General features: G+C 37.7%; 1 protein-coding gene across 1 annotated transcript in view; it reads left to right on the top strand.

Moving 5' to 3' along the window:
- LOC124775662 (dynein axonemal heavy chain 8-like) overlaps positions 1-5,118 on the top strand; it is a 605,208-nt gene extending 600,090 nt beyond the window's left edge. Inside the window, exons 46-47 of the mRNA XM_047250489.1 lie at positions 4,692-4,813; positions 4,965-5,118. Coding sequence (XP_047106445.1) covers positions 4,692-4,813; positions 4,965-5,118 — 276 coding nt within the window. The remainder of the gene's footprint in view (positions 1-4,691; positions 4,814-4,964) is intronic.
- Positions 5,119-15,913: the final 10,795 nt, after the last annotated feature.

Here is a 15,913-nt window from a genome sequence, read left to right on the forward strand (position 1 = left end):
ACACTTAAGAGGATAATTTCATATGGATAATGCCTGCCATACCACATGGGTAGTAGCTATCAGAATATGAACTACTTCCCTGTGACTAAGCCCACAGCAGCAGCAAACCTTGGGGTCATTACTGTTTGATGATGTTTTCTCATCTTACTTGAGGCAATGGAATTTTGTGTCAGTGTTATCAGTGTTCGAATATCTACCTCAAAAACAAGTAACTCTGATTCAACACTACATGAATATGTCACCAATTCACCAATTGCTGTGATGAAAAAATGATTAAAAAGATTCAAAGAACAGCCAGTTAAATGACCAAAATATGAGCAAAGTCATCAGCACAGAATGAGGAATTGATTTTTATTTTATTTTATATTCTAATATATTTATGTCATGAATTTACAAATAAATTATTTACCAAATTGTTGGATTTCATATTTGCTTTGCTCTCAGCTCTTCACTCTTTCTCAAGCTGTTGAGTGATTCCATGCATGAAACATAGTCTTCTTTCTAACCACTGGGAAAGTGATGATATGGATCACAAAAGCAGAAGTAGAGCATGCCACATCATCAAATACAAAGGCACCAGGTCCTGACTAAATGCACAATGTAGTACTAAAGCACCCCAAGGTTAAACAGTCTCTTTCCTTTTTGACTGGTTTGTTCAACAATATCTATCGAAACAGAATCTTACCACATGATTGGCTTAAACCTGTGTTTGTACCACTTCCCAAAACACACAATGCAAAGTGTTGCAATCGTTGCGGAATAATCAGTTTAATGAGTAGCTCCCTCAAATTATTCCTTAAAATACTGCATTTCAGAATATCTTGTAATTGTGATGAGAGCATTGGAGACTCTGGATCCAGGAGTTGTGTTGGGACTCAGGGAGCATTCAGGTATTGACTCAAAAGCTTTGTGATGTTTATGTCAATGTTTATGCTTATTTCATTGATTATGGGAAAGCCACTGACACTATCCAGCATGACAAATTAATGTCCAAACTTCGGTGAACTGGGGCTAGATGGTTGTGACATCCAGTTGATTGGGAATGTCTATTGGAACCAAAGTGCTAGAGTGTGTACAGTGGTCAGCTATGGGAAGTACTGACTATGAAAGAAGTTTCCCAGGGCTGCATTCTCTCCCCATTACTTTTCAACATCTACTATGAAAAGATTTTCTGAGATGCTCTTGATGGAAACTATCAAGCAGTGGTGGCTAATGGAGTTAATATACGCTGATAACACTGTTTTACTTGCAACCAGGATGACATATCTGCAAGAATTATAAACTCCATTGCCAAAGGGAGCAATACAGAGAGGATATGTTCACATGTCAAGAAGACAAAATGGATGGTTGTCAGCAGAAATTGAAATGAAATTCAATAACTGTTACACCCAGTAACAGTAGGATTGAAAGAATTTCATCATATAAATATTTGAGGTATAAAATCAACAGTTACTGGGACTTCTCTCAGTAAATTTGCTGCAGTATTGAACAGGCCAGAAGCACTTTTCAGGAACTGACAAAATTCTGAAAGCCATGACATGAGTATTACACTTCTCACTTGACTACTTTGATGTGACATGTTCAGTATCCTACTCGCTTTGGAGTGGAGTCATGGACACTTACTGCAGTATTAGGTACAAAACTGGAGCCATTTGAAGTATTGGTGTTTTAAAGGATATCAAGAATACTATGAATAGATAATATCACAAATGTGGCAGCTCTACAGTGTATAAACAAATATTTAGAAATTCTCAGTACCATCAGGACAAGAAAACTCTAATACTTTGTCCATATAATGGGGAACAAGGAATGCAACTTGCTGCAAGTAATCTTCAAGGAAATATTGATAGCAGACATGGTCCAGGACATACATCTTGGCTAAAGAACCTAGGGCAGTGATTTGAACTGAGCACAGAATACCTGTTTGGAAGAGCCATGGATAAACAACAGATCATGCTGATTGCCAATGTTCTTGGAGGATGAGGCAATTAAAGAAGCAGATGGAAAACTATTCTTCAGTAGTAATGATATTTAAAACATTAGCATTGCAATGTCACAAATGTGTTCAAGTTTTTGAACAGTATCATTTATTTCCATTTATGTATGTCTAAAAGTCTTGCAGCATGTTTTTGTAGTTGCTCCATTTTTAATACAAAGCTTCTAATTTTGGTATTCAGTTTCTCTACCCATGTTGGAATTTGTGCTTTTTCCCAACAGATCGTCACTTTCCCCACAACTGGTGCGACACTTCGATGCAGACAAAACTATCAATCTCATACTTCAGTTTTCTAAGGCTTCTGATTTCTAGGCACACATTTCTGTCAAATGCATATTTCAGTGATGTTGAATGAGTTTTGAAAAGTCAGCATTGCATGTACCTACCAAGTGACTATCTAGATGTTATGAATACTTGTAGGAAAAGAAATCCCCTTGTTGTAACTTTAATAGAGACCAACAATTTTGTTGAAGGTTCTAAAATGGAGAACCATATTGTGAAGCATAAGGTTGACACGACAGGAAACAACTAACTGGACACAAATATGAAAATAATATTGAAAAAGGAAGTTCCATAAAGGCTGTACATAAAATCAGACCATAATGATGATGCTTATGTCAATGTGGACCTGCAAAAGAGACAGCAGGGAAGACCTTGTAACTCAAACTTCTGTGGACTCTTTGAACCCCTCCTCAAGAGAATGCCATATCTAAACCTACACTTGAAGATCTGAAATCTGTGTTGCACTTGATACCCAGTGATGCCAACCATGTTTATCATTCTCTTATCTGAGATGATCAAGTCATCAATGACATCAAAAGATTTAATAGTGTAGTTGATTTTGAAGAAGATATACAATTATGTCAAAAAGGTTGCATAAGGCGTGAGCATAATATTCGGTTGAACACATGTTTCATGTTACATATCTCCGTATTGTATTTACTTTAGTATGAATGAAATAAATACTGCTGTGAAATGTATTACATTTATATATGTGTTTTTTACTATCGCCAACATCAGAATATTCACAATTTGCTGTTGCTGACCCACAATAATAGTTTGCTAATTTAGCAATAATCATCCAAGAGACATTTTTAATACAGTGTACATAACTGCCTACATTTCTACAAGTTTTGGAAATGACAGCTATTACAGATTTTACAATGAAATGGTTTGCAAATGGATCAATACCTCAGTTTGAGATTTTGGATCTTGGATCATTATTGCTAATCACAGTCCAATTCATGCACCCATAAACCGTAATACAAAATGATTAACATTTGTTCGATTGTTGGGAGTTTGCTTCATTTGTTTCATGGGAGTAACACCCAACTAAATAAATCTTCTCCTGAACCGAAAATGAAGACATTGGTCCTCCTCCATCTACTATTCTACCTCGAAAGTGAAAGACTACTATGTGGTCTGGGGCAAGCTGTAAAAGGGAAAGGCTCAGCTAGCTTCACCGTCTCTGTGTCTTGGAGTCACTGATCCACAAAGTAATCAAACTAATGCAACTTGTGTCACAAGAATGCCTCAGTCAGAGAGACTGAGGTAAACAAACTATGTATATTGGGCAATGAATTAATAATGCAGAAGCGATATTTTGCAATGTTGGTGGTTTCATTTTTGTGGATTTCTAATTCTGAAGGCACATAGGCACCCCTGCCCCTTATCCTCACACAGCTCATTTTTACATGGAATGGAATAAAAGAACAACAAAAATCAAGAAAAATTATAAAAGAAATTAAAAAGTGTCATATAAGAGCCCCCATAGCCTGTCAGCTGCTCTACACATCATCTATATATTGAGGGGTTATTCTTCCTCTTTCATTATTTGTTCCACATAGGACTCACTAGTATGTATTGTAGTGGTTAGGGGGAGAGATAATGTGAACCATTCAGAGCTGGCGTAGTTATACTAATAAATGTTTAGACACCAGAAATTATAAGTCCAGAAATGCATGCAGTTATGGCTGCTCGCGGGTTAAGAAATGATGTGGCAGTTCTGGAACATTGATTGAAAATTAATTCCTTGGTATTTTTGTGTACAGCTTGATATTTACCTTGTCTCCCCAATAATGTACGATGATGCTGGCATGGCCGCATCGCCTAATCTCTCTCCGTATTGACTTCTTCTCCAAAAAGCTCCATTTTAAAATGCAAGCCCTCGTCATACCAGGATGTGAAGATTAAGACGTAGCTCGGTAGGAGAATGAAAACTTGCAGCTTCTGCATATTACAACTTTTAATTATACAATATTGGGAAGGTGCAAGCACATACATCTTGATCACACCAGCTCAGAAGACTGACAGGCACCAAGATAGGTGAAAAAAACAATTGAGGTACATACAAGAATTGATAGTATAGCTATCAGTTTTCTGTCAGCTTACTCAGAAATAATCATACCTCCCTTTCATGTCTTTGCCGCTTGGGGATGGCGCGAATAAGAATCATCACAAATATTTATTTATATGTGTAAGCCATCTAGAGAACCTACACAGTATTATTACCTCCAGATTTGTTGAGCTTTATTAACACTGCTTCATGAATTGTCATCTGGAGCTATTTCAAACATTTTATTAATTTTTCCCTTCCTGTTCATGTTTTTCACTGGTATTTGTGCTTATGCCCTTGAAGTTACATGTTGCTTGAGTACTTTAGGTATTGTATTAATAACCTACTTTTTTTTTTCAGTGTCCAGTTTACAAAAAGCCAAATCGAACAGATTTGACATTCATTACTCCATTGTGGCTCCCTAGTGACAAACCACCGGATCATTGGATACTACGAGGAGTTGCATTACTATGTGATATAGCGTAATTTTAACTATTGTGTCTTCCTCTCCAGACACATATTTTGTGCAATTTTGATATAAATGTATTTTTGATATAATGTACATATAACTAAAAATGCATGCAATGATTTTATAAATTTGAATTTGGAATTATTTACATACTTAAATTTCAGGTCTTTATTGTTAGAAAATGAGAATGAGAAGGAGAAGGGGAAGGAGAAAAAGAAGAAAAATCATAATACACCAACCAAATTTGTTATAGGTGAACTGACAACACTTTCTTTTGCCACTCAATCTGAAAGTCGCACCATTGAAGAGACCATTTGACATGGAGCACTGTCTGGAACAGGATAGGGATGGCGAAGGAAAAGTATGTCTATTTTTATAGTAAACATTTTGACATTCGTCATAATACATTTAGGGAAACCATGGGAAACCTAAATCTGGGTGGCTGGATAGAGATTTGAATCCAGCTCCTCCCAAATGTGAGCCCAGTGCTTTAACCACTGGTTACAAGGGGCTGTTGTGCACAAGCATATACACGCTGAGACGAAGGTTGCAGATGAGAGAGATGAAGAACCACAGGACATTCACCAGATTAAAACAAAAAAAACAAATGTATAATTTTGCAAAGCAAAATTAATTTTAAAAATTGATAACTGTACGGTATGGCACCAGGAGGGAGGTAACTGGCACTCTTGTTAATGAAGGATAACAAAAGAGTTATGAAGACATGGTTTGATGTAATGAATAAGAGAGATAACATACAGTGAGATGCAGACAGCATATTATGTCTACTGGTGAAGTTGTGAGCAATTTTGAAGGGCAAAAAATGGAAGAAAAGCAGTTTTTCTAAGTTTTGTTCAAGAATTAATTTGCTGGTTTTTCCAAAACCAGCCAATCAGTTCTTAAAAAATGATAATCAGTATCATCCCATTATCTGTTTACAATTAAATGGATGCCCTGTCCAATTTTTATCTCACTCCATGTGGTCTTGACTTTCACATGTAAAATTGAAAATTGCAGCATAACTAATGCGTGAATTCCTTTGTACAAATTTGTACTGCTTTCTTTGTGTCTGATTCCATCCTATTTCATTAAATGTCAACTCATTTTTTGAAACATTAAATTTAATTATGAATAACAACTCATCATACAGTAATCATACATTAAATACGCTGAAGGCAACAATATATATTGCACACTCAACATGTAGAATGCCAGATTTGTTTCTTATGCTGATATCAAACATACCTGAGTAGTTCCCACATGGAGAACAGAATGGGGACTATTTTACCTGAGAAATATTTTGCCCAATAGGATGCTATCACATAACACAGAGGAGCTGCATGTCTTTGGGAAATATATCAGCTGTACTTTCCCCTTGCTTTCAGTCACACTGCAGTTCCAACAGTGAAATGCCATTTATATAGTGTTACAAGGCCACATCACGTATCGTCAGGCTTTCATAGAGTCTTAAATGGATAAAATGTTCTTGGTTTTCAAGTCTCATCAATTAAGATAACATTCACTAGCTTTAAACAGCAGTTGCTGCTATTGTTTTCAGGAGTCGAAACTCTTAATTGATGGGAAATGTCAACCTTATACACTATGTGACAAAAGTATCCGAACACCCCCAAAAACATGTTTTTCGTATTAGGTGCATTGGGTTGCCACCTACTGCCAGGCACTCCATATCAGCGACCTCAGTAGTCATTAGACATCGTGAGAGAGCAGAATGGGGTGCTCCGTGGAACTCACTTTGAACATGGTCAGGTGATTGGGTGTCACTTGTGTCATACATCTGTACGCAAGATTTCCACACTCCTAAACACCCCTAGATCCACTGTTTCCGATGTGACAGTGAAGTGGAAATGTGAAGGGGCACGTACAGCACAAAAGCGAACAGGCCGACCTCTGTTGACTAACAGACTGCCGACAGTTGAAGAGGGTCGCAATGTGGAATTCCAAACTGCATCAGGATCGACTGCAAGTGCTGTCAAAGTTAGGCAGGAGGTGAGAAAACTTAGATTCCATGGTTGAGCAGCTGCTCATAAGCCACACATTGCGCCAGTAAACGGCAAACGACAGCTCGCTTGGTGTAAGTGGAAAAGTATTGTGTGGAGTGACAAATCATGGTACACAATGTGGCGATCCTATGGCAGGGTGTGGGAATGGCGAATGGCTGATGAACATCATCTGCCAGCATGTGCTGTGCCAACAGTAAAATTCAGAGGCAGTGGTGGTGTGGTCGTGTTTCTCACGGAGGGGGGCATGTAACCCTTGTTGTTTTGCGTGGCACTATAACAGCACAGGCCTACATTGATGTTTTAAGCACCTTCCTGCTTCCCACTGTTGAAGAGCAATTCTGGGATGATGACTGCATCTTTCAACAGGAATAGGCTGCCATTCTCCAAGAAACCATCCAGCACCTGATTGAATGTACACCTGCGAGAGTGGAAGCTATCGTCAAGGCTACGGGTGGGCCAACACCATGTTGAATTCCAGCATTACCAATGGACGGTGCCACAAACTTTTAAGTCATTTTCAGCCACGTGTCCAGATACTTTTGATCACATAGCGTATACAGGAGGCAGTACCATCCTGAACATTCTAGAGATCACTAATACCACTGCATCCACAGTAAATACCATACATCTGCATTCAGCAACTTAATCTAAAACATGGCGTAATTTTCATGAATCTTTGAAGCAGGTCGGAACACCTGTAGAATACTTAGTACCTAGCAAACTATCCACAGTCACAAAATGGTTTGCTGAACAACAAGGACCATACGTAATGTAGAAAGTTGGAAAATAATACGTACTTGAGGAGGCAAAAAGATAGCGGGATTCTACTATGAATGATACAGCACAATAACTTGAGTGGAGAACTGGGGTACACACTTGGTAGGGCGTGGGGGCAGGCTTTGGACACAGAACAGTATCAGAGTTGAAACTTCCTGGCAGATTAAAACTGTGTGCCCGACCGAGACTCGAACTCGGGACCTTTGCCTTTCGCGGGCAAGTGCTCTACCAACTGAGCTACCGAAGCACGACTCACGCCCGGTACTCACAGCTTTACTTCTGCCAGTACCTCGTCTCCTACCTTCCAAACTTTACAGAAGCTCTCCTCGCAGGAGAGCTTCTGTAAAGTTTGGAAGGTAGGAGACGAGGTACTGGCAGAAGTAAAGCTGTGAGTACCGGGCGTGAGTCGTGCTTAGCTCAGTTGGTAGAGCACTTGCCCGCGAAAGGCAAAGGTCCCGAGTTCGAGTCTCGGTCGGGCACACAGTTTTAATCTGCCAGGAAGTTTCATATCAGCGCACACTCCGCTGCAGAGTGAAAATCTCATTCAGTATCAGAGTTGACATTTACAGGTTGGTAGGTGAGCAGATTCAAATATGGCACCAGCTCCTACATCTGCTGACATCATCATCACACTGGTAGTGGGTAAGTGCTGCAATACACTGCTTTACTCGGCTTCCTGCATGTGTGTTAAGCCTGCCCGCATTTGGAATGTTCTGGATGCTGCTGCCTTATGTAAACCAGGAGAACACCTTTCCTATACTGGAAGCAGAAGTTAAAACTTCTGGTTATGATGGCAGTGATGGCTGTTGGAAGCTTGAGAACTTTATCTGAATTTACATGATTTGAAAACAGAGAACATTTATCCAAGGTCAGATTACACGGTCATCCAAACTTTTGCCCCTGCAGCTACTGAAAAAAAGGGTCTCCTTCCCTTCTCATTGGTGTCACCTGACCACAGATATCCTTTGATGTGGTTGCACCTACTCTACATATATCTGTGTCGAGACACATGCGAGCCCTGTACAGCGAGCTCCATGATTCGTAATATTCGCACTGTTGGCTCTCTCAGTGTTACCTCATTGGTACAGAAACACAACACAAAGCCTTTGAAAAGGGCCAATTATCAGCAGATGGTACAAAACATTACGCAAATTTAAATGGCAAAAAGTTAAGTTGCAAAGAGATTCACAAAAAGAGGCCTTCAGACTGTTTGCAACATACTATCAGAACACATATAAGGCCCTGGTGCTACTAAAAGTCAAATTCTGGAGGATTGGTAATAAAAAGATACACAGCTAAAAAATAACTGATTATTGGGGAGTGCACCAAATGAGATTTGAAAAACCTTAGATCTTAGAAGTGGAAGATATGATAATAAGCAATACAGATTACTGAGAAAATATCGTGCAAGAGTTGTTTTGTCAGTATTCTCTGTCTTACAAGTACCCATCTTCCACTTTTAAGCCCTCAGGTTTTCATATTTTGTCTGGTGCATTCCCCAATGATTAGTCTTTCCTTCTCATCCCATCCACTAAGTCTCTCCTGACCTGGGGTTCTGGGCAACTTTTCCAAACTCTCCCCATTTCCTAAATTGTACCAGTCCTGTTTTTTCATCCTCCTTCCTTTCCCTTCAAAGCTTTTACCAGGAGCAGCAGCCAATGTCTTCATAAGCTTGCAAATTTTTGTAACATTTATACATGCGCACAATCCTGCCACTGCTTGGAGAGTAAATTTTTTATCCATCCAGTTGCTTTATATTTTCAAAAATTATTTTCATTGGTATAGATGCAATGTTTATTTTAACAAAAGTTTTTGGGTGTGAAAGTGCTTCAACTGATAAGAGATATCAGAAACTTTGATAGTTTTCACACCATGACAAAAAAAGTACTGAAATGGACTCAATGCACAAAGGCCTCCAACTCACGTGAATCCTCTGTTGTGATTCAAGGACTGGGGACTTCAATGAATTAAGTAGAACACGAATTTACCTACAAATGAAATGCACATGAAACCAAACAGTGAACAATGATGAGAAGTAATATGCACCAGAAACAACAAGATCTGTGTGTCCTAAAAACATATGACTATGAAATTGCACTACATTAATTTTAGAGAAATTGTGCATTAGCAACACACAGCTACACAGGTACAACAAAACTCAGGAGGGAGTTTTCTGAAAGTTCAGTCACATGAACAATCTCCAAAGCCAGATTATAGAAAAAACATCAACACCCAGATTGGTTCATCTCTCTAAACTCCCAGAAGAAACCAAGTAGCATAATACGGATGCACACCTGCCACTGACAAATGAAAGATGTGCTGATTATTGAAGGAGTAAAGGTAGCCAATCACTGTACAGTCACGGCTTTTTTTGATGAGCACATAAAAAAGCATTGAAAAAAAATGTATCCGAGTTTTGGACAATCTCTTTCTTTGGAGCTATTTGATACAAAATACATTTAACACAATCCAATCAATACACAGCTTGAAGACAATGTAGTCGGCCAAGACGATGTTTTTATCAATTAGCTCTTAAGAACCTTGTTTATGTGCCTGATAATCACTCAACATCTCAACTACAAAATGTGTGCTTACGTTCACTCCTTGAATTACTTGCATTTCCACAATACTTTCCAATGTGATACAAAGATTAACCAAAGATAATATTTGTGGAAACATTCAAGAATAGAAAGATATAGCTCCACTGTCCTTCAAAAATGATAAGTGTTATTGGAGCAGGTTATTGAATTTATTTCTGGACGAGTTACAATAATCATGACAGATGACAGCTGTAGATAGGAACAAGTCAGCTGATGAGATCAAACAATTCTTGCACTTCCTTAACATTTACAGCACGTACCCAGTCATAATAAATAAACTGACACAACTGAACCTAGGTAAGAGAAAGGACTCTTTTATAAGTGATACTAGTCATCAGGTCCCTTCATTTTTGCTCCCTTGAACTTCTAGGTAGATACCCCTCTAATGAAGATTATTTTTTCTTGTCCACATCTCTATAAGTAAGATCATCATCTCAACAATTAGAGACCAGCCACCTTAAAGCATGTAGGGTCTACAAAACCAGCCATTTATGCCATTATTTAAAGCATTATAGGCACATATGTAATTGATACATATTCAAGAGTAATAAATATTAAAAAGACAAAGCTTAAGTGTTATATGTGGTTGACTTGAGGGAAATGTGGCAAAACAATTTATTAATCAGTTATTTTAACGAACATTTTGAATATACATACATTAGACATATTTCTGTTATTAAGCTCTTTCAAAATTGGATATATTTTTAAGTACACAAATACTTCTTTATTTGTAAATACTGTGAGAAACGCAATGTGTTGTGTATGTTTTGATATGCCAGACAGACAAAGGTTTGGTTACAGTTTCTCTGAACAGAGACAATGCTTTTAGAGATAAAGACAAATTATTTGACAAGTGTCAATTTCTGAGGAAGCTGTGTTGCACTCTCATGATGTCAAAGTGAAAAACTAAAGTGAAAAACATAGAATGTTGAGTGCTTCAAGAGCAAGATGCCATGAAGTGTGATTTTAAGTGAGTTTGTCTTACCTCCTCTCATCTTTTAAAAGATTGTCAAAGATGGACATACTACAATATCTCAGTGCTATGAGGGACATGAAAATATTACAAAAATAGAGCTGTTGCATTTCCCAACACTGAGGAGCATCTCAGGGAATGAATTCAACAAACCCTTGATAAAAACATTCCCATACATTGGCCATTAGTGAAAGGAAAAGCACATGACTTCGACAAAATAAAACTGAGGAATACAGGTTTTTCAACAAGTGGCTGGGGAAAGCTATGCAGTAAACTGAAGATCTGCTAATTATTTAGTACAAGTATCATTCAGATGACATTTACAATGAAAACAAAGACTTTTTCAAGTGCTTTCCTGATAAAACTATTATGTTTAAAAGAGAAGAGCGCTACAGAGTTAACTCGCAAACACTACTGGATGAACAAACCGCCTCTTATCTACACTGAGAAATCAAAATGATCTCTGTTTCAAAGGTGAGTTTGCTACACAGTTTAATATACTGTACTAGCACTGGAGTACAGCATTACAGTGGCACATCGCCAGCCCAGATATCCTGTACCTGGCACCACGCCATAGATTGCTTTCTGGAACTACAATACAGTAATATTAATGTGAACAAAATGTTACCCTATCATCCAAAAATTAAAGTCAGCCTGTATCCTGACATGACCCACAGTTCCTTAAAAATATACATGAGCATTTTATTTATCAATCGAAAAATCTGTACACTCAATTTGTGATGCTGTAATGAATCTAATGATACTTTGCATAATTCACCTAAACACCCATGACCGATAAGCCTAGCACCAACAGGATTTTGCAGACTGCTGTATACTTAGCCACTGTTAAAATTTCATTGTATTTTCACTCTTACCTGTAAAATAACCAGTTTCATATTTTTTTATTCTTCTGTATTTCATGTATTTATCTGCAACTTACTGTTATCTCCAAGGCTCAATTCCATGTAGTTGTACCATAACTGGTCAAGAGACATAACGTCCAATTCCCCAACAGGCTGTCATTTCGTTACTGCATCAGAGATCCATGCAGCTCCTCATGGACAGGGGATGCTCGTCACTGATGTTCACAACACGATCGAACAATGTGCGTATAGAACTATTGCAGTGCCAACTTTTGGGGCTGATAAAATCAACTGAAGGGGTGTGAGTGCCAGTTGTAGTAACTGGCAGTAGGACCAGCCAATCAGCTCAGCTGAAAGTGATTTTTGTGATCTGTGCTCTTCACTACACAGGAAGCCTTTACTTCTGTCCGAATAAGTCTAATTTTCTAATCGGATCGATTTTCTGCTTTGAAGGTGGATGGAAAGGATGAGTCAAAGTTATGGTATACTAATTTAATCATTTATAAGGGTAAAACTTGACCCATTGGTTATGATAGTAAAACAAATGCCTGGATGACAAGGGATGTTGAAGTAAGTTTATAACCAAATGAAGAACAAAGGAAGAAAACTTTTTATAATCCATTGCTCTGACCACATTCTCAGGAATATTGAAGTCATCTTCGTTACTTGCAATACTGCCACTTAGTTACAGCTGTTGGACCAAGAAATCTCACAGACTTTTAAACGTTATTATCACAAAGAAGTCTGACACATTCTGACTGTCCTGGACTAGGACACTGCCCTTGATGTAAATTTTCTCATTGTTATGAAATTCGCTGGGGGTGGGGGGGGGGGGGGGGGCAATGTCTGCGGTAAGTGATGTTACTATTATCAAGAAAGCTGGGTTTTGGATCAGCACTGGCAACAAAGCCTCAGGAGCAGAGAAAATTGGTGTTGAAACCGGGCTTAGCAACAAGGAATGGGCCAAACCTTTTTAACATGAAACAAGCATGTCAACGCCCTCAGAATTCATAGGAATGGACGACAATGTGCTGGTTGTCAGACTAAACATTGAGACATTTTTGCAGAAATGACAATGACAATGAAGATGATCAAACAGGTGTTTTGATGAGGTAGAAAAGCACCTTCCAAAGAAGTAAGAAGTTTTAAATGTGCTAGACACACCGCATAGATTTTTTTTAAATTTTGTATGGACTCTGACCACTGAACTTTTAAAAAAGATATACGAGCTTGAAAAACTGATCAGAGTTTCAAAACAAAACAAAACAAAACAAAAAAAATAAAGAGAATTGATGGATTTCTCTAAAGACTGTATTTTACAGGCTATAAGATGCATTTTTCATTAAAAAAATTGCCTCTAAAATTCAGGTGCACCTTATACTCAAAATTAGTGTAAAAATGTCCAGTGCTTGATTTAAAATTCCTGCCTATCTTAAAAATGGCCCTATACTATATGCTGTGGAAGAACTATATCTGGTAGCACTGGATTCAACTGACAGCAGTGATGCACCAATGCAACGAACATGAGTTGCGAGGATTCACAAGCTTACTGTCTCCCTCTCACCCCGCCATCACAAACAGAAAACTGTCTAGTCTATGATGCACCATTGCAGTTAACAGTGCCAATGGACCTGAATTGAAAGTGAACTGTATTATCAGTAGTGGTACAATGCTTTTGTAAGTAGCTAGTTTTGAAATGGAAAAACATAAAAGGTATTCATATGACGCGGGCTATAAATTCATAGTAATAGCATATACAGAACAACGCAGAAACAGAACAGCTGAGCAGCATCTTGACCCTCCACAAACAGAAAAAATTATTCGCAATTGGTAGGCTAGTACACAAGAACTGAAAAAATGTGCAAATAGAGAACTGAATGCAAAGTGGCCGAAACTATAAGGTGATGTATTGAAATGGATTCAAAGACACCATCAAAATGGCACTGGAAGTACCTAATACAAAAATGATTCAAATACACGCTCATAAGCTACCACTACAGCAGAACTTAACAGACTTTAAGCATAGAGTTGGTTGGTGTTGCAAGTTTATGAAGTGTCAGAGACTTAGCATGTGAATTACAACCAAAATATCTCACAAAATGCCACAACAGTATGAAGAGAAAATATATTTTCAGCACTTATGTCATTCAATATTGAAAGAAAAATAGTGCGGAACTAAGCCAAATAGCAAATGTGGATGAAACTCTTCTAACATTTAATGTACCAAGTAACAGAACTGTTGAAATGAAAGGTGCTAAACTGCAACTATGAAAACAAGTGGAAATGAAAAAATGCACTACACTGTTATCCTTTCATGTTCTACATCTATATCTACATCCATACTCCGCAAGCCACCTGACGGTGTGCAGCGGAGGGTTGTGCTGACAGTACAAAACTTAATTCAATGATCACTTTTAAGAACAAACCAATGCCAAAACCTTCTGAAATACTGCCAGGTGGTGGTGTTCACATAAATGACAAGGGTTGGATGGAAGAAGCTAGTATGAAATTGTGGATTAATAGAGTGTGGGAGAGAAGGCAATGTGCTTTATTGAAGAAGAGAGAAAAGTGAGACAGGGAAATACAGAGCTTGTGTTATTCTGGGAGGGCTTATAATTGCAACAATTAAAATGTATATATGAGAGAGTAATGGGACAAATGGATGATGGATGAAACCCAACATGAATTCATGGTGAAGGGTGCTTTAAAACTACCTACAATCAGACAAATGTGTCAGTGGATAAAACAGTCATGGTCTAGAGTGAGAGAATACAGTATTGTTGAATCTTTCAAGAAGTGTGGCATAAATAACACTTTCGATGGCACTGAAGACCTCTTATATACAGAGAGGACAACAAAGAGAAAGAAAAAGTCAGATGACGCTTTTCTGGGGTTTTTACAGTCAGTTTGGTTTTATTAAAATGACGATTTTTTTAAGTCTGGATTTGCAATCTGATTATAAAAATGTTATTTTAAAAAAACTGCTTAAAACTTGAGGTGCATCTTATAGTCCACAAAATACAGTAAGTGTATTACTGTACATAATACTTGTACAGATAATTATGTCATTAGCCATTAATGTGTTTCTTAATTCTGTATGCATTTTATATGCTGTTCCCCACCTATTTTTAAACTTCCTATAAGTGAGACACACAGATGCTACATGTGGGTTAAGGAAAACCTCTATAACTGAGAGAAACCACTTTTGAATGTGTATAAAAGAAAAACACCTATGAGTTAGGAAAAAAGAAATTTAAAAAAAATCAGAGTCCCTTCAACTCTTGTTTATCTAGAGTCAGCTGCATAACAGTGAAATACTAGTAATACAAAAATTACAGTCATTCTCAAGCTGGAATGCTAAAGAGTACAGTAACCTTGAACTGTATCTTACATTGCTTAAAAAACCCTTATGTATGTGGAAATCTTTTGTTAGATGACACAACACTGCTGCTGGACCTGTCAATACTAATTCACATTACAATGGCATTGTGAGAAGCCAGCAGCAGCCTGCTCTTCTTTGAAAGGCTATAGGTAGGATATTCTTTGAAACAACCAATAGTACTAAATTTTATGACTGGGACACTGAAACATGTGCAGCAGTCATTTATGCCACACTGGTAACCCAAAAGTGTTATATCTAAAAGCTATAAAATAGTTACAAATTCTACTGCACTGTCCTCAATTCTGGAAACAAAGAGTTTGTTTCTAGCATTAATCTGCTAAGAAATTTTGTTACAGCTTCCACTCTGCTGCATTATCAAAGACACATTTCAGCAACTTTTGTAAATGAAACCACTAACATAAGAAAGAAACCAGTAACCTAAATCTGCAATATTTTATGTGTAATCATACTCAAAATGAAAAATTGTAAATAGTCAA

This window comes from Schistocerca piceifrons, chromosome 2, assembly GCF_021461385.2.
Source record: "Schistocerca piceifrons isolate TAMUIC-IGC-003096 chromosome 2, iqSchPice1.1, whole genome shotgun sequence".
Lineage (NCBI taxonomy): Eukaryota > Metazoa > Arthropoda > Insecta > Orthoptera > Acrididae > Schistocerca > Schistocerca piceifrons.